At 44.2% G+C, this 20753-nt stretch overlaps 1 protein-coding gene across 5 annotated transcripts in view; it reads left to right on the top strand.

Annotated features, from left to right (window-relative positions):
- Positions 1-20753, top strand: part of LOC118358114 (transient receptor potential cation channel subfamily M member 3) — a 231884-nt gene that overhangs the window by 144004 nt on the left and 67127 nt on the right. For all 5 annotated transcript variants that reach the window (XM_052478596.1, XM_052478593.1, XM_035735591.2 and 2 more), the window contains 4 exons: positions 12837-12909; positions 14355-14455; positions 14619-14753; positions 15119-15169. In XM_052478596.1, the coding sequence (XP_052334556.1) occupies positions 12837-12909; positions 14355-14455; positions 14619-14753; positions 15119-15169 (360 nt within the window). The remainder of the gene's footprint in view (positions 1-12836; positions 12910-14354; positions 14456-14618; positions 14754-15118; positions 15170-20753) is intronic.

Below are 20753 nucleotides of genomic sequence, written 5' to 3' on the forward strand. Positions count from 1 at the left end.
CACACACACACACACACACACACACACACACTGCTGTGTCCATTCCAAACCATGAGATATTATCGTCATACATACTGTGCCTGAGATTAAAATAACACTCACTGTGTCTGTACTCATTAAACACCTGAGCCTCCATTAGCCTGCATGCACCAAACAAACACATGCCTTTGCTTTACAATATTCTAATTTAACAGTTGGTTACACAAGCACATGCATCATGTAATTTGCATGGAAAGTTGGCCTCAATATGCAAATGCACACTCTGTTATATAAAGGTTTTAAAATACACACTTTGTTTATAATACACACATTTAAATCTCAGTTGCACAATACGCCAGTGAACACAACTGGAGACACCATGTCAAATCGGGGAAATGTTTTTTTTTTTTACACAATAACATTATGGTAGCTAGCAAAACAGTGTAGGGGCAGTTGCTAAGTTAAATAACTGCAAAAAAATTGTCTAGCTAGCTAACTAACTTGGCTAACTGTGGGGTGTAACAATTCACCCATTTACAGTTGCTACTGCACTACACTTTGCAAGCATAAGGTGTCTCCAGTAATGTTTACATTTGTCTCCGCTTTCCAACCATATTGACATATGCTAGCTGCTATTGTTGACATGTCATTCATGGTTGCACATACTTTTACTATGAACTATGTCCCTCCTCTCCCTACGTAATTTATTGTTTTGTAATTGTATATCTATTGAAATTAAACAATATATACACTTCATTTTGTCTCTCCTTTGTTTCTTTGTCAGGTGCCCCAAAAAATGTGCCTTGTAATGTGATGATTTGTTTTGGTGTGGTTGCTTGCTCCTTTTCATTGTGCATCCTATTTTTTCTTCCATGTTTTCTTCCCCCTTATATGGACACACACATAGCGAGAGAAATGCACATTCCCACATAGTGTGAGAGAGAGAGAGAGAGAGAGAGAGAGAGAGAGAGAGAGAGAGAGAGAGAGAGAGAGAGAGAGAGAGAGAGAGAGAGAGATGCTCATCACAGATGTTGGGTGTGTAAGTGGATTGATCTGAGCTCTGTGAGGTTTCCACGCTCAAGCAGATGGAACTCCAGGACACCCAGTCGCATGGAGTCTCTAGAGCAGCTGTGGAGCCAAGAATATCTGATAGGCTAAAGAGTAAATCTCTTCCTCAACTACTGCCACCACTATCTACCACTACTTTACTACAGTACAGTACGTCATCTATGGGATGGATCATACTGAGGAAGATTGGTTGGTTTGTGCTGCCACCTTGGTCTAGTTTGGCTGAGGCTAATGCGGGCTAATGCTAATGCCAAGCACGGTAGTGTGACGTTGAGTAGATAAAGCTCGATAGAGTTTAGACCAAGGCAATGCCGTAAGATTTCTGATGACGTGGGACTAATGTGTTTGGATGATGGAATATGACTGAGAATCCTTTGGGCTTGTAGCCTATATGTCACCATGACATTCAAATCTGCGCGGTTTCACACAGCAGGTGCGGTGCTCTTTCGTGTAGTCAGTGTTTCGATGAAGATTTCTATTAGTAGCCATCTCGATAGCGGGTCATGTGTAAGGAATGTGTACTGAACACTAAACTTTTGACTACATTTTATACATTCCACATTTTGTTGTGTTACAGCTTGAATTCAAAATGTATGAAAAAATATATAATTCCCACCCAATTACACACAACACACCATAATGGTAAAGTGAGAAGTATTAGACATTTTTGAAAATGTATTGAGAATGAAATGCAGAAATGTCTAATTTCCTTAAGTATTCACACCCCTGAATCACCTTTGGCATCGAGTACAGCTGTCATTCTTTCTGGGTAAGTCTCTATGAACTTTGCACACCTGGATTGTACAATATTTGCACAATATTATTTTTAAAGCTCTGTCAAGTTGGCTGTTGATCATTGCTAGACAGCCATTTTCAAGTCTTGCCAATAGATATTCAATCCGATTTAAAATGTAACAAGGCAACTGAGGAATATTGAATGTCTTGGTAAGCAACTCCAGTGTATATATTTGGCCTTGTGTTTTAGTTTATTATCCTGATGAAAGGTGAATTTGTCTCCCAGTATCTGTTGGAAACAGGTTTACTGTTAAGATTTTGCCTGTACTTAGCTCTATTCTATTATTTTTATCACGTTTTTACTCCTGAACTGATTTAGGCTTACCATGACAAAGGGGCTGAATAATTATTGACTCAAGCCATTTCAGCTTTACATTTTTCATTCATTTGTAAAAACATAATTCCACTTTGACATTATGGATGTCTGAAAATAACACATTTAGAATTCAGACACCAACACAACAAAATGTGACCGACCACCTTGATTCAGTGTTAAGTAGCAAAATTTGAAATTGTGTTTTCTTCCGTTGGATGAAAGCAGGAACACAGGGCTACAAAATGGTATGTAATATACTGCATTTGACAAAAATGGGAAAGTAATTCTGGTTTGAAAGTTGATAAACCTGTAACCTCACTTTGAGAAAATGGCCTTTGAATGTTTTGGTTCCTTCCAGGAGAGCTCTTCTTTATTCACACCATTTTAAGCTTTAGCCCCAACCCAAACTCTGACTGTTTTACTCGGCCGAGCAGAGCTGGTTAGGTTGTTTTCATGTTATCCAGAGCATTGGTGACTGTAACTGTGCTGCTTGCAACAATTTAATTAAGTTTTTATGCCGACGTTTCCTGACACCAGCCATATTCAACTGTTGTTGAGTGTTCGTAAATTCATCAGTTATTCTGCACTCTGGCAAACTCAGATGAGAGTGCTCTGAAATCGGAGTAGATGGCCAGACTGAATTTACGAACGCACCTGAAATGGTTACATAGTGGAGTATTTTGTTAAGACATGTAGCTAGCTAGCTAAACAGTGAACCATAATCACAACTCTTGACGTTACTACCCTGCATGAATCTGTAGGTAGCTAACCAACATCGAGCCACCCAGCTAAAGTTAGCGAGCTAACAATACACTTTAACTTGAAATGAAACCACTTTCTTACCCATGTACATCATAGATGGACGCGTGTCCTGTCACGGATGCCATGGTTGCCCTTAGTTTGAAGATGTAATCCGGAGACAGATGTTTTCTCCATCTCCTTAGCTATCATACTCGAATTCCACTGAACTCTGTCCTTCAGAAAGGAGACATCAACACTTATGCAGTTTCACTATGCGACACATTAAAAAAAGCCACGTTAGACAGGATTACCAACACATACTGACCAGCTCTAATAGACAGATTTACATTTACATTTAAGTCATTTAGCAGACGCTCTTATCCAGAGCGACTTACAAATTGGTGCATTCACCTTATGACATCCAGTGGAACAGCCACTTTACAATAGTGCATCTAAATCTTTTAAGGGGGGTGAGAAGGATTACTTTATCCTATCCTAGGTATTCCTGGAGATTATAAAGAGGTGGGGTTTCAGGTGTCTCCGGAAGGTGGTGATTGAGAACCGCTGTCCTGGCGTCGTGAGGGAGTGTGTTCCACCATTGGGGAGCCAGAGCAGCGAACAGTTTTGACTGGGCTGAGCGGGAACTGTACTTCCTCAGTGGTAGGGAGGCGAGCAGGCCAGAGGTGGATGAACGCAGTGCCATTGTTTGGGTGTAGGGCCTGATCAGAGCCTGGAGGTACTGAGGTGCCGTTCCCCTCACAGCTCCGTAGGCAAGCACCATGGTCTTGTAGCGGATGCGAGCTTCAACTGGAAGCCAGTGGAGAGACAGATGCGTGCTATATGGCAGACCAATCCAAACTCATCTCTCGGTATGTCCAGCCTTCTCATTATCTCAGCCAACCATGGCTAGCGGGAAGGTTGCTCACTTTTTCTGTGGCTAAACCAACTAGGTTTTTAATTTAGCAATTGTATTCGTATTTACAGATGGCATACACGTTTGTTATTAAGGCACATGAAAGTTCACATGTTCCAGAAGGCATCTCCGCCAAAAAACGCATTTTGTCAAAAAAAGGTTTACGTTCAAGCGGCTCTGTTAAGTAGTGAGCCACGACATAGAGTACGTCTAGATTCCTGAAAAGGGTCACAAATGAAGAATAAGTCAAGGGGTGTGAGTAAATAGGGAATTAGTATTATTTAATCAAAGTGAAATGATGCCAATATGTTTGGCCACAGACAATAAATGCTGGAGTATAGATCAAAATGAAAGGTTTTTGCTTCACTGTCCATATAAATATGTAGGAGTGTATTTATAGATAGACATGTTATACCAACAGTAAGCACTCAAGCAAACATTTCCCTGTAGGATACAAATGGAGAAGAAGATGGGTGTATTTCTTCCCCCTGCAAAATGACAAAAAAACAAAAAACCCTTGTGATGAAATTATACACCTACCATTGACTAACATTAGCTGTGGCAACATGGTGCTCCCTCCCTAGCACATGGCTCCACAGAGGATCACCTTGGGGTATGTGTGTTGGAGTGTGCCCCTGGCTAGCCGTCAATTTTAAAAACAAGAAAATGGTGCTTTGCTGCTTTGTTTAATATAAGGAATTTCAAATTATTTATGCTTTTTATTTCTACTTTTGATACTTAAGTATATTTAAAACCAAATACTTTTAGACTTTTACTCAAGTAGTATTTTACTGGTTGACTTTCACGTTTACTTGAGTAACTTTCTATTAAGGCATCTATACTTTTACTGAATTATGACAATGGGGTACTTTTTCCACCACTGACGAGCAACATGATCAAACAGCATCCATTCTCACTTAAAAGTGGTGCTTCCCACTAGTGACTAGTATGTCTCTTCTCTCCTCTGCCCTCTCCTCGACATGTGATGGTGTGACAGGCGGATGTCTATGGTGTGACATCAATCATTGCCGAGTGACACGTGTCACTCAATAGGCATGAAAATGTCAGTCATCTACAGAATGAGATATTCCCTTCACACAGACTGTAGACCAATTGGTATTAGAGACTACAGCATATATGTGTGCAAGAGAAAAACATATATGGAAGTATATGTGTAACCAACGAACGCATACGTCACGATTAAATATAGACATGTTATACCAACAGTAAGCACTCAAGAAAATATTTCCCTGTAGGATACAAATTGAGAAGAGGAGGGGTGTATTTCCTACCCCTGCATAAGGACAGAAAACTAAGCCTCTCTTGCGATCAAATTATACCCCTAGCCCTAGCTGTGGCAACATGGTGCTCCCTCCCTAACACATGGCTCCGCAGAGGGTCACCTTGGGGGCTATGGTGGGTGGAGGAGGAGGAGGATCAGTAGGAGTAGGAGGAAGAGGAGAGGAAAGGAAAAGAGAAGTTGACGAGGTGGAGGCCACCTTCGTTCATCGTTTCTGTCATTCACATATAGGAAGCAGTGATCTGGTGGGTTCCACTGGAGGCTGCTGAGAGGACGGCTCAATATTGTCCGGAACGGAGCAAATGGAATTTGATACCATTCCGCTCCAGCCATTGCCAAAAACCCGTCCTCCCTAATTAAGGTGCCATGTCCGAATATAAACAATGCAGCTATTCCCTCCGCAAGGCTATTAAACAAGCTAAGCGTCAGTACAGAGACAAAGTAGAATCTCAATTCAACGGCTCAGACACAAGAGGCATGTGGCAGGGTCTACAGTCAATCACGGACTACAAGAAGAAACCCAGCCCAGTCACGGACCAGGATGTCTTGCTCCCAGGCAGACTAAATAACTTTTTTGCCCGCTTTGAGGACAATACAGTGCCACTGACACGGCCTGCAACGAAAACATGTGGTCTCTCCTTCACTGCAGCCGAGGTGAGTAAGACATTTAAACGTGTTAACCCTCGCAAGGCTGCAGGCCAGACGGCATCCCCAGCCGCGCCCTCAGAGCATGCGCAGACCAGCTGGCCGGTGTGTTTACGGACATATTCAATCAATCCCTATACCAGTCTGCTGTTCCCACATGCTTCAAGAGGGCCACACATTGTTCCTGTTCCCAAGAAAGCTAAGGTAACTGAGCTAAACGACTACCGCCCCGTAGCACTCACTTCCGTCATCATGAAGTGCTTTGAGAGACTAGTCAAGGACCATATCACCTCCACCCTACCTGACACCCTAGACCCACTCCAATTTGCTTACCGCCCAAATAGGTCCACAGACGATGCAATCTCAACCACACTGCACACTGCCCTAACCCACCTGGACAAGAGGAATACCTATGTGAGAATGCTGTTCATCGACTACAGCTCAGCATTCATCGCCATAGTACCCTCCAAGCTCGTCATCAAGCTCGAGACCCTGGATCTCGACCCCGCCCTGTGCAACTGGGTACTGGACTTCCTGACGGGCCGCCCCCAGGTGGTGAGGGTAGGCAACAACATCTCCTCCCCGCTGATCCTCAACACGGGGGCCCCACAAGGGTGCGTTCTGAGCCCTCTCCTGTACTCCCTGTTCACCCATGACTGCGTGGCCACGCACGCCTCCAACTCAATCATCAAGTTTGCGGATGACACAACAGTGGTAGGCTTGATTACCAACAACGACGAGACGGCCTACAGGGAGGAGGCGAGGGCCCTCGGAGTGTGGTGTCAGGAAAATAACCTCACACTCAACGTCAACAAAACTAAGGAGATGATTGTGGACTTCAGGAAACAGCAGAGGGAACACCCCCCTATCCACATCGATGGAACAGTAGTGGAGAGGGTAGCAAGTTTTAAGTTCCTCGGCATACACATCACAGACAAACTGAATTGGTCCACTCACACTGACAGCGTCGTGAAGAAGGCGCAGCAGCGCCTCTTCAACCTCAGGAGGCTGAAGAAATTCGGCTTGTCACCAAAAGCACTCACAAACTTCTACAGATGCACAATCGAGAGCATCCTGGCGGGCTGTATCACCGCCTGGTACGGCAACTGCTCCGCCCTCAACCGTAAGGCTCTCCAGAGGGTAGTGAGGTCTGCACAACGCATCACCGGGGGCAAACTACCTGCCCTCCAGGACACCTACACCACCCGATGTTACAGGAAGGCCATAAAGATCATCAAGGACATCAACCACCCGAACCACTGCCTGTTCACCCCGCTATCATCCAGCCCAGAATGGTAAATATATCACTAGCCACTTTAAACAATGGTTACTTACCCTACATGATTCATCTCATATCACGGAGGTGCATCAAAGCTGGGACCATCAGATCCTCCTCTCCAAGGCAAAACAGCTCCTACCAGGTGGCGTGGCGAGAATCTGTCTCCTCACCACGCGCCACCAGACTCTAGGTCGCTATACACCAAGTCACTTGGCTCTGTCATAACCTCACATGGTCTCTCCTATCATTGCTATGCAGACGACACACAATTAATCTTCTCCTTTCCCCTTCATGACCACGATCTCTGCATGTCTGGCAGACATACACGGATCACCACCTCAAGCACTCGGCAAGACGGAGCTGCTCTTCCTCCCGGGAAGGACTGCCCGTTCCATGAGCCATCACGGTTGACAACTCCAACACACTTGGCGTGATCCTGACACTGATCAAGGCGGTGGCCCGTTCCTGTAGGTTCAACTCCAGCCACTTTCATCTCCCGTCTGGGAATTACTGGAACTCGCTGTTGGCTGGGCTCCCTGCCTGTGCCATTAAACCCCTACAACTCATCCAGAACGCAGCCACGTCTGGTTTCAAAGTTCTCTCAACCCCGCTCCTCCGCTCTGCTCCACTGGCTTCCAGTTGAAGCTCGCATACAAGACCATGGTGCTTTACGGAGCTGTGAGGGGAACGGCACCTCAGTACCTCCAGGCTCTGATCAGGCCCTACACCCAAACAAGGGCAAATTTATCCATACGCCTCCCTACCACTGAGGAAGTACATATACTGTTCGCTGCTCTGCTACAATGGTCGACGCCAGGACAGCGGAGTCAATCTCATCCGGAGACACCTGAAACCCCACCTCTTTAAGGAATACCTAGGATATAAAGTAATACCCCCTAAAAGATTTAGATGCACTATTGTAAAGTGGCTGTTCCACTGGATGTCATATGCCATTTGTAAGTCGCTCTGGATAAGAGCGTCTGCTAATGACTTAAATGTAAATGTAAATATGCATACGTATATACTGTACTCTACATCATCGACTGCATCCTTATGTAATACATGTATCGCTAGCCACTTTAACTATGCCACTTTGTTTACTTTGTCTACATACTCATCTCATATGTATATACTGTACTCGATACCATCTACTGTATGCTGCTCTGTACCATCACTCATTCGTATATCCTTATGTACATATTCTTTATCCCCTTACACTGTGTATAAGACAGTAGTTTTGGAATTGTTAGTTAGATTACTTGTTGGTTATCACTGCATTGTCAGAACTAGAAGCACAAGCATTTCGCTACACTCGCATTAACATCTGCTAACCATGTGTATGTGACAAATAAAATTTGATTTGATTTTGATTTGCCACCAACCTCCTGTGGTGGATTCACACACGCATGCACTTACTCATCTGTGTGTTATTGTCAGTGAGTTCCCACCTGTGTAGATCAAGTGAGGATTAGGGCTGTTTTAGTCCAAGTGTACCGGTGTGATTTGTGCACTAAGTGTGTGGAATTATGGTCACACACACAGACAGTCCTAAAGCCACCACAGGAACACACACCTGGTCATGTAACCCTCACTTAAGTAATCTATCCCTGACCACACACTGGCCTTCTCTATCTCTCTCTTTTTCTCTCACACACACACACACACACACACACACACACACACACACACACACACACACACACACACACACACACACACACACACACACACACACACACACACACACACACACACACACACACACACACACACCCATTCAGACAACATGCATACCCACGTGTACACACACAATAATTACCCTGTCCTCAAACAGGCAATGAAGATGGATCGAAACCATCACATCCCATTTACTCTCCAATTTCACCTGGAGGGAGGCCTTTCAATTACTCTTACACATGCACACACATGCACACATACCATGTACTCTCTGACAGTTATATTTATATCATCCTCATGTACACTACCGTTCAAAAGTTTGGGGTCACTTAGACGTTTCCTTGTTTTTGACAGAAAATACATTTTTTTGTCCATTAAAATGTCATCAAATTCATCTGAAATACAGTGTAGACATTGTTAATGTTGTAAATGACTATTGTAGCTGGAAATGGCTGATTTTTAATGGAATATCTATATAGGCGTACAGCAACCATCACTCCTGTGTTCCAATGGCACGTTGCATTAGCTAATCCAAGTTTATCATTTTAAATGGCTAATTGATCATTCGAAAACCTTTTTGCAATTATGTTAGCACAGCTGAAAACTGTTGTACTGATTAAAGAAGCAATATAACTGGCCTTCTTTAGACTAGATGAGTATCTGGAGCATCAGCATTTGTGGGTTTTATTACAGGCTCAAAATATCCAGAATCAAAGACCTTTCTTCTGAGACTCATCAGTCTATTCTTATTCTGAGAAATGAAGGCTATTCCATGGGAAAAATTGCCAAGAAACTGAAGATCTCGTACAACGAGGTGTACTACTCCCTTCACAGGACAGCGCAAAATGCTTCCAACCAGAATAGAAAGAGGAGTGGGAGGCCCCGGTGCACAACAGAGCAAGAGGACAAGTACATTAGAGTGTCTAGTTTGAGAAACAGACACCTCACAAGTCCTCAACTGGCAGCTTCATGAAATAGTACTCGCAAAACACCTGTCTCAACGTCAACAGTTAAGAGGCGACTCCGGGATGCTGGCCTTCTTGGCAGAGTTGCAAAGAAAAAGTCATATCTCAGACTGGCCAATACAAAGAAAAGATGGGCAAAAGACCACAGACACTGGACAGGGGAAGATTGTAAAAAAAAGTGTTATGGACAGACTAATCTAAGTTTGAGGTCACAAAGAAGACTTGGCCGGCAGGGATGTCCTTGTCTCCTCGCCCACCAGTGACTCCTGTGGCGGACCGGGCACAGTGCACGCTAACCAAGGTTGCCAGGTGCACGGTGTTTCCTCCGACACATTGGTGCGGCTGGCTTCTGAGTTGGATGCGCGCTGTGTTAAGAAGCAGTGCGGCTTGGTTGGGTTGTGTATCGGAGGATGCATGACTTTCAACCTTCGTCTCTCCCGAGCCCGTAAGTGAGTTTTAGCGATGAGACAATATAGTAGCTACTAAAAACAATTGGATACCACGAAATTGGGGAGAAAAAGTATAATCATCATTATTTATAACCTTGTCAACGTCTTGACTATATTTCCTATTCATTTTGCAACTCATTTCATGTATATTTTCATGGAAAACAAGGACGTTTCTAAGTGACCCCAAACTTTTGAACGGTAGTGTACGTATGCAGATACTTACATTATTCATCATGTGAGGTGAAATGGGTATATTTTGGGAGATGAGCACTCATTCTGTTTGATTTGATGAAGAGCCGGTTCGGATCAAAACGGTGTCAATAAAGAAAGTAATTGGGAGAAGAAACAGTGTGAGAGCCTTCCTGTTCTTCACAAGCATTCTTTCTTAGCCCAGCACCGATGTTTTTAAGGATGTGCGTATGACAACAAACTTTGTTACATTCATTGTTCACACGTTAAACACAATCAGGAATGCTCATACACATGCTCATAGAGACACACAGTACTGGAGGTAACTCTTACACATACATACGCTCATTTCTCTCTCTGCAGGACCCCATTCCAAGGGGGCAATGTGTGTCATCTCTCAGTAGCGGAAAAATAATGAACAAGCAAGCGTACAGACAAATTCTCTCTCCCCTTTGGTGTCTGAAGGGCTTTTAGGAAAAGGGAAAGAGAGAGACGGAGAGAGCTACTCTATTGATTCATAATCTGAGGGGAGGCACGAGTTAAAGACAGCTGAAATCAAGGTGCACCACCAAATTGAGCCATTTAGAAGGGAAGATGGGTTTGGAGATGTGATGGCAGGAGGAGGGGGAGGGAGGAGGATGGAGGGAGGAGGGGGAGGGAGGAAGATGGAGGGAGGGAGGAGAGGGGAGGGAGGAGGATGGAGGGAGGAGGGGGAGGGAGGGAGGAGGATGGAGGGAGGAGGATGGAGGGAGGAGGAAGGAGGGAGGGAGGAGGGGGAGGGAGGAGGAAGGATGGAGGGAGGAGGGGGAGGGAGGATGGGAGGATGGAGGGGGGAGGAGGATGGAGGGAGGAGGATGGAGGGAGGGGAGGGAGGAGGAGGGGAGGGAGGGGGAGGGGGAGGGAGGGGGAGGGAGGGAGGGAGGGGAGGGAGGGAGGAGGGGGAGGGAGGGAGGAGGATGGAGGGAGGAGGGGGAGGGAGGAGGATGGAGGGGGAGGGAGGAGAGGGGAGGGAGGAGGGGGAGGGAGGGAGGAGGATGGAGGGAGGGAGGAGGATGGAGGGAGGAGGGGGGGAGGGAGGAGGATGGAGGGAGGAGGATGGAGGGAGGGAGGAGGGGAGGGGGGGAGGGGGAGGAGGATGGAGGGAGGAGGGGGGGGAGGGAGGAGGATGGAGGGAGGAGGGGGAGGGAGGAGGAGGGGGAGGGGGAGGAGGATGGAGGGAGGGAGGAGGGGGAGGGAGGAGGATGGATGGGGGGGAGGAGGGAGGAGGGGGAGGGAGGAGGGGGGAGGGAGGAGGATGGAGGGAGGAGGGGGAGGGAGGAGGATGGAGGGAGGGAGGGATTACAGGAATAGATTAATGTCCCTGTGGCTGGGATCCTCAGCACGCTCCAGCGTTCCGAACACGCAGCTCATACGTGGAGCTGCAAGGTGCCCTTCACACACATGCCGTCATGCGACAAAATCGGGCAGAACTGCCGCATTCCCTCTCTTTTACCCTCCCCCTGCTTTCCCTTCCTTCATCCTTCCCGCTATCTTTACCTCCTCCTCCTCACTCCTTCTGATTTGCTCTGTACCCCTTCCTTCATCCTTCCCGCTGTCTTACCTCCTCCTCCTCACTCCCTCTGATTTGCTCTGTACCCCTTCCTTCATCCTTCCCGCTATCTTACCTCCTCCTCCTCACTCCCTCTGATTTGCTCTGTACCCCTTCCTTCATCCTTCCCGCTGTCTTACCTCCTCCTCCTCACTCCCTCTGATTTGCTCTGTACCCCTTCCTTCATCCTTCCCGCTATCTTACCTCCTCCTCCTCACTCCCTCTGATTTGCTCTGTACCCCTTCCTTCATCCTTCCCGCTATCTTACCTCCTCCTCCTCACTCCCTCTGATTTGCTCTGTACCCCTTCCTTCATCCTTCCCGCTATCTTACCTCCTCTCTCCCTCTGATTTGCTCTGTACCCCTTCCTTCTTTTTTATCTCTTGCTTACTGTACCATACTCCATCGAAGGGTCTCCACTCACTCTTGATATGTCTCTCTCTTTCCTTCGGCTTTCTCTCTCTCTCTCTCTCTCTCTCTCTCTCTCTCTCTCTCTCTCTCTCTCTCTCTCTCTCTCTCTCTCTCTCTCTCTCTCTCTCTCTCTCTCTCTCTCTCTCTCTCTCTCCTTCTTTTCTACTGGGACCACACTGCATACGAGCTACTTTTCGTTTCCGTTTCCAAAGTGTGTCAACTAGGAGAATATATGATACTGTATATTGCAGTTTCCTCTGCTCGGAGCTTCAGACAGCAGCTCTTTATACAGCTGATTCTTATCACATGTATCAAAGCACGGAGCTATGATGTGACTGGTTTTACTCACAGTGTTAATCATCTCTATCAGTAAAAAACATTTAATTAATTAATTTATTCACAAAGCAAGAAAGAAAGAAATCCCCAGTGAGTAGTGATGTATAGATCACATGCAGATTATGTAAATGTCTCCCTCTCTCTCTTCCTTATTGTTTCTTTCTTTTCTCTCTCTGTATGTTTCAGATAACCGTTTTTCGGATGGGGTCTGAGGGACACCAGGACATTGACCTGGCCATTCTCACTGCTCTTCTAAAAGGTCATTGACACACAGCTAATATTTAAAGAGGCTCCTTAAGTCTGACAGCGGGCTTCAGAAGGTTATAGCACACAATCCTCCAACTGAGCCAATCCGTTCGACTCTAGCACAGTTAAGACTCTCCCTCTCCTCCTCCCCTGTTTCACTGCTCCATCCCTCCCTCCATCCCTCTCGTAAATCCATCGTTTCGACTTGTTGTTTAGTGCATGGTATTGATCAGGCGCGTAGGATCCAACGCTGCTGGTTCCGAGGCCTTCGGAGCAGATCCTTTGGGCCTGTTTTCAAATATATACCAAATATACACCAGGTGATTGACTCACTCTGAGTTACTTAGCTGTATCTGAGGGCCGCCATAATTCATGTTTGGCAGCATGTCAGGGAGATGCATGTTTCTGGCATGTTTACACTCTCTATGCATCCTTCTCCCCCACACTCATTATTCTTTTGCATCTCATCTCCTCCTGTTAATATCTCTCTGTCCATCTCCCTCTCTATTTCTGTGATTGGCCTCTGTATCTGGCATGATGGACTGTCACAAGCTTGGCCAGTATAGACGTTTATTATGCAAACTGTGTGTTTTTAGAGAGAAAAAGGTAGAGAGAGAGAGAGAGATTGTGTGCGAGAGACTGACACACTGAAATAAATAGGGAGAGATCTAGAGAGAGAGAGAGAGAGAGAGAGAGAGAGAGAGAGAGAGAGAGAGACAAAGAGAGACAAAGAGAGACAAAGAGAGACAGAGAAAAAGAGAGTGAGAGAGAGAGAAAGAAAGAAAGAAAGATAGAGGGTCATCGATGCGGGATAAGGTCCATAAACTCCAGCGACGACAGAGCTGCGGAGAGCAAAGTGTTATTTAAAACCAGTGATAAACGCAAGCAGTCCCTTTTAATACCGACTTCTCTATTAAACTCCTATTACACCACTCTGTATCTCGTTACCACGTTCGGTAAAAGCTCCCATTATTAAGCCTGTGAAATATCTCTGCTGAGTCGGACCGCCAGTCATCATAAAAGGTGTGTCGCCTCAAACTTGCCTCCCTTCAGCATTTAAGTTTTCAAACTACCGGTTAAAGTGCTTTTCACAAAAGAATTTATCACATCACCGACAGCTTGACAAACGTATTTTCTCAAAAAGAAAGCAAGAGGTAGGTGTCGGAGGCCAAGAACAACTGCCTTGGGCTTTCCTTTAAGAAGAACCGCACAAATACAGCAATCTCCTTTGTTGCTTGCTAAACAGTGATGTTCTGCCCACCCACAGAGAAAAAAAGTAAATACAACCTTCCAAAGCCAGCAGGAGAAGTGATTTGAGATTGCAGTCAGCGACTGCTGACGGAATGGTCTACAAATCACCATGCACCACAAATAACTATTCCTTATTATTTGTTGATCGACTGAGCAAAATTGATGCTCTCGAACATGGTTTATTGTCCCCTCTGTTCCTTCTCCTAGGTGCCAACGCATCGGCTCCTGACCAGCTCAGCCTGGCCCTGGCGTGGAACCGAGTAGACATTGCCCGCAGCCAGATCTTCATCTACGGACAGCAGTGGCCTGTAAGACCCAGCCTATCACTTCTCACTCCCTTGTTTACAGTATAGATAACAGACAGCCCTGTCCAAGTGAAAGTGTGAAATCTATGCCGTAATCCATCCATATGCCGTTTCTTGATGGTTAAGCCTGAGTTGACTGACTGTGCCTTCCCTGTTTGTATGGTAGGTGGGTTCTCTGGAGCAGTCTATGCTGGATGCCCTGGTGCTGGACAGAGTGGACTTCGTCAAGCTGCTGATCGAGAACGGAGTGAGCATGCATCGCTTCCTCACCCTCTCCAGACTGGAGGAGCTCTACAACACGGTACTTCAGCTCCACCATGGCTGACAGCTCTGAACTCTGACCTCTCACCTGACTCCATGTCACATGGAATGTATCAAACAGTCATAACATTGTTGCAACAGCTGCCATAACCCCTGGTATTTGTAGAACAAAAATTGTTATAAGCTATTATACTCCCTCCTGGTGTTCCTCTGTAAGGTATGCATTCCTAAAGCCTTTATAAACGGCTACATAAGACAATATAACATCCTTCCTATGTGTTCATTATGAACAACGGCATACGGTGGGGTACTTTGTCGTAGCTCTACATTTGTCGTAGCTCTGCAGCTTGCTGCAGGTCGGGGCGTGACTCGCGGACTGAACTGTGCTTGTGTTTGTTTTGTCAGAGGCATGGACCATCCAACACACTACACCACCTGGTCAGAGACGTCAAAAAGGTACAGTGTGTGACCGCATAGGCGTTGGTGTGAGAGTTAGCCAGTGTGCGAACGCCTGTGGGCAGCAATTTTTCTATTGGTCTAGACGTTGTGTTGCTTTTGTTTTGCGGATTGTGTTTAGCACTGTAGATAGCTATTGTTGCTAGCGGCGCATCTAAGAGACGGATTTTCTCCTTTCTCAGCTGGGGTTACAGGCGCGGCTGCCGAGAGATGTCTCCGTCTTTTGTCTCTCTCTACCCCTCCCATTACTATTTTTTTTGCTCTGTACACACTCACTCCATTTGAGTCCAACACGGTATTATGTACCCATATGCACCACAACCCTAGATTGGTCAAATGTATTGTAGTCCTGCAGATTTGACGTTAAACCAGGGAAGGCCCACCTCTAATTAGGGTTGTCACAGTTAACTTAGCCTACGCCCAATTACTCAAAATGAGCTGACATTATGTATTGCTATATGTGTAACTTACGCCAAATTGAGTATCTCTTCGAGTATTGCGTGTGTACGACATCATCATGTCATTTATTATAGAGCCTTTTGAATGCATATGAGGCATTCATTTCTCCACTACTCTCTGTCTCGGTGTCTGTCTTGCTTGTCCCTTAGCCCTCTAATACGGATTCTATCCTATAATACACCAGAGGCACTAACTTTATTATCTTTAATGAACAAGCTATTATGCCCTTAAATGTGGGTATATTCAAATGTTATACATGCCTTTGAATTGTAAGACTTATAAAACTTACGGCCTACACAGTATATGCTTATAAATGTGTATAATGTTTACAAATAACGGAATGTTTAGTTATTAATAGTTTATAAATCGTTCATTAATAAGTTATTATTACATTTGTGACAGTGTTACCCCAAAGACTCTAGATAATAATCTGACCGGACTACAGTACCTATGTAACAAAACAATTGTACGCGTCCTTAATTCAGGATTATGACCTCCAGTGAGAGCTCATAGAAAGGTCAGCAGCATCAGTATTCAGATCAGATTAATCGAAGCATAATGGATTGCAGTAACATGTGCTACAATGGGAGAGCTGTAGAGGTTACGGTGAGTCATGGTATAACCATCCACGATCTAAACTTTCCCAAAGTCCTTAGCTCTGTACGCAGGGTGAGAAGGGTTCCGGTACTTCAGGGGATTGGACTAATCAATCTCATCTCACACACACACACACACACACACACACACACACACACACACACACACACACACACACACACACACACACACACACACACACACACACACACACACATACACATACACACACACACACAAGTGATGCTCAGGCCGCAGCCCCCGCGGGTTATATCTGTGAGGCGGGCAGGTTAAAGGTCATGAAATATTGTGTGGATGAAGGGCAAGTGGTTGGCGGTTGAATAAAGATAAAACAATGGGTTAAAATACATAAATCTGTCATTCTTTTGCAATTCATTTCTACAGGCTACATTGAGTTTTTTCTTTCAGCATTTGTATATGGTGTCAGTGCGTAGCCTAAGCCTAAGCTTTTGGGTCTAACTGAAGTGTGCCAAATACACGGCAATTACCAAATGCCTTTGGGACCTTGGGCAGAAAAAGTTCACGTCGATCCACTGAGACAAAAAGAGTAATTTAGGACAATGAATTTTTTAAACATTTTATTTGACAATGTCGGGGTTAAATTCAATAAGAGAAAAGCTGTGAAATGGAGAGTTAAAATAAATAGAAGGGAGGGACAGAATGGTAGTCTAATGTTATAGAAGAGAGGACCAGAACAGTAGTCTAATGTTATAGAAGAGAGGCCAGAACAGCAGTCTAATGTTATAGAAGAGATGGACAGAACAGTAGTCTAATGTTATAGAAGAGAGGCCAGAACAGCAGTCTAATGTTATAGAAGAGATGGACAGAACAGTAGTCTAATGTTATAGAAGAGATGGACAGAACAGTAGTCTAATGTTATAGAAGAGAGGCCAGAACAGTAGTCTAATGTTATAGAAGAGAGGGACAGAACAGTAGTCTAATGTTATAGAAGAGAGGGACAGAACAGTAGTCTAATGTTATAGAAGAGATGGACAGAACAGTAGTCTAATGTTATAGAAGAGATGACCAGAACAGTAGTCTAATGTTATAGAAGAGAGGGACAGAACAGTAGTCTAATGTTATAGAAGAGAGGACCAGAACAGTAGTCCAATGTTATAGAACAGATGGACAGAACAGTAGTATAATGTTATAGAAGGGAGGGACAGAAGAATAGCCTGACAAATGTAAATGTAAATAGGAGGGAGGGACATATTTATTTATATTTTTTATTTCACCTTTATTTAACCAGGTAGGCTAGTTGAGAACAAGTTCTCATTTGCAACTGCGACCTGGCCAATATAAAGCATAGCAGTGTGAACAGACAACACAGAGTTACACATGGAGTAAACAATTAACAAGTCAATAACACAGTAGAAAAAAAGGGGAGTCTATATACAATGTGTGCAAAAGGCATGAGGAGGTAGGCGAATAATTACAATATTGCAGATTAACACTGGAGTGATAAATGATAAGATGATCATGTACGGGTAGAGATATTGGTGTGCAAAAGAGCAGAAAAGTAAATAAATAAAAACTGTGGGGATGAGGTAGGTGAAAATGGGTGGGCTATTTACCAATAGATTATGTACAGCTGCAGCGATCGGTTAGCTGCTCAGATAGCTGATGTTTGAAGTTGGTGAGGGAGATAAAAGTCTCCAACTTCAGCGATTTTTGCAATTCGTTCCAGTCACAGGCAGCAGAGTACTGGAACGAAAGGCGGCCGAATGAGGTGTTGGCTTTAGAGATGATCAGTGAGATACACCTGCTGGAGCGCGTGCTATGGATGGGTGTTGCCATCGTGACCAGTGAACTGAGATAAGGCAGAGCTTTACCTAGCATGGCCTTGTAGATGACCTGGAGGCAGTGGGTCTGGCGACGAATATGTAGCGAGGGCCAGCCGACTAGAGCATACAAGTCGCAGTGGTGGGTAGTATAAGGTGCTTTAGTGACAAAACGGATGGCACTGTGATAAACTGCATCCAGTTTGCTGAGTAGAGTGTTGGAAGCAATTTTGTAGATGACATCGCCAAAGTCGAGGATCGGTAGGATAGTCAGTTTTACTAGGGTAAGCTTGGCAGCGTGAGTGAAGGAGGCTTTGTTGCGGAATAGAAAGCCGACTCTTGATTTGATTTTCGATTGGAGATGTTTGATATGGGTCTGGAAGGAGAGTTTGCAGTCTAGCCAGACATTAGTAGTCTAATGTTATCGTAGAGAGACCAGAACAGTGGTCTAATGTTATAGAACAGATGGACAGAACAGTAGTATAATGTTATAGAAGAGATGGACAGAACAGTAGTCTAATGTTATAGAAGAGATGGACAGAACAGTAGTCTAATGTTATAGAAGAGATGGACAGAACAGTAGTCTAATGTTATAGAAGAGATGGACAGAACAGTAGTCTAATGTTATAGAAGGGAGGGACAGAAGAAAAAGGATTTAAAGTAGCCTCATTGAAATCTGGCAACCGATTGTAGGTCTATAACCTCTCACATACCCTAACATAATTTTTAATCCTGCAGAATTAAACATTTATTGCATAAAATTGTTACTCTTGAACAAGTTCTTGAAGCTTCTTAAGGGAATGAATGGTTAAGGATCGTCTCTAAAAGTGCTATATTTATCATCATCATAAAAGCTGATAGTGTTTCAACCACACCAAATATGCATCCAAGCTGAACTGAAATATGATCAAAAACATGTTGGGTTGTTTTAACAGCTTTATATTTCCTTAAAACCAGTCAAATTGGAAATTTTGCACCAAAAATCTTTCCCTTTTTAAATATTTTTGCATTTCCTCCCTGGGCTGTAAACACTTTTGCTGTACAAGAGAAGCAGAGATGAGGAAAAAGAAAACAAATTGTACCGACGTCAGCTACATTGAAGCATTCCTTCTATCGATTTAGGACTTTATTCTGGTGAGAAAGGGTTTATTTCGTTGTTCAGGGCAACAAGTAGTGACAGAAGAGAAGCTACATATATACAAATGATCATATTCCACTTTGTCACATGTAGTCAGGCGGTTGCGGATGGGTTATTACGGATGGGTTATCACTAACTCACACCAATTAACTGATATTGGAATATACACTACCGTTCCAAAGTTTGGGTTCACTTAGAAATGTCCTTGTTTTTGAAATAAAAGCAAAAAAAATGTGTCTATTAAAATAACACCAAATTGATCAGAAACACAGTGTAGATATTGTTAATGTTAGAAATGACTATTGTAGCTGGAAACGGCAGATTTTTTCAAATTGAATATCACCATAGGTGTACAGAGGCCCATTATCAGCAACCATCACTCCTGTGTTCCAATGGCACGTTATGTTAGCTAATCTAAATGTATAATTTTAAAAGGCTAATTGATCATGAGAAAACCTTTTTTGCAATTATGATGCACTGCTGAAAACTGTTGTCCCTGATTAAAGAAGCAATAAAACTGGCCTTCTTTAGACAATTTGAGTATCTGGAGCATCAGCATTTGTGGGTTCGATTACAGGCTCAGAATGGCCAGAAACAAAGCACTTTCTTCTGAAACTCGTCAGTCTATTCTTGTTCTGAGAAATGAAGTCTAATATTTAACCGTAGTGCATGGCTCTTTAGGCTTTTGCCAAATATCTGTGTTTTCCTCTCTTCCTCTTGTCCTGCTGTGTGAAGGTATAGTACTAGGGAATGTATGGTATTGGTGTGCAGTAGTAGGATACATTGCCTCAACCAGAGTGGCCCAAACGTATACTGTTCCCCTTTTCTCTTTCTGGAGGAAAGCTTAGACTGTCATTGGCTACATCATGATTCCCAACCCTTCTGTTTGAAGTGTGCAATTGCCCATCATGGATTTAAAAGCATTGAATTGTCAGTGTAAGCATCAGATGAAGGGACGCCATTGTTAAGTCCATGAGCAGGAGCGTGCTAATGCACACTTCGGGTGAAGAGTGAAGATTCGGGTTTCAGGCATTTTTATTGATGCTTGTTATTGGCTTTAGTGTGTAACTTGCCCCTGAACTCTAACCTCTGGAGCCTCTGGTGCTGCAATGAGACAACCTGAAGTTACTTGTGATAAAAACGAGTTGGGTTCAGCCTTTCGTACCTAGCATCATGAAAGCAAGTTGTTACAGTAATTGTTACATATTTTTTTAAATAAAGGTTCATCAGTTAGTTGCCATATACATACAATTTCCCAATGCAATCAATTGAAGATAAAGGAGAAAGGCACTGTAGGTTTGATCAGAATGATTATGCTGTTTGAGAGCATTTTCCTATGTTAGAGAGCACATTTACTAATCGTGATGCTTCCAGCTGCAGCCCCGCATTAGCCTGTAACTTAAACTAGCTGTGACTAAGCTTTGACTGAGCTTTGGCTGGATAATTGTGAGGCTTTACTGGGATAACAGAAACCAAATGGAGCGCTTTTTGACAAGGGGATACAGGGAGCGTTCCACTAAAAGTGACCAGGGGATGAGATGGTATCAAATCATCCGTCGATGTATGATCATTGTCCCAGCCCATCCTC

The sequence above is a fragment of the Oncorhynchus keta genome, chromosome 25 (assembly GCF_023373465.1).
Source record: "Oncorhynchus keta strain PuntledgeMale-10-30-2019 chromosome 25, Oket_V2, whole genome shotgun sequence".
NCBI lineage: Eukaryota > Metazoa > Chordata > Actinopteri > Salmoniformes > Salmonidae > Oncorhynchus > Oncorhynchus keta.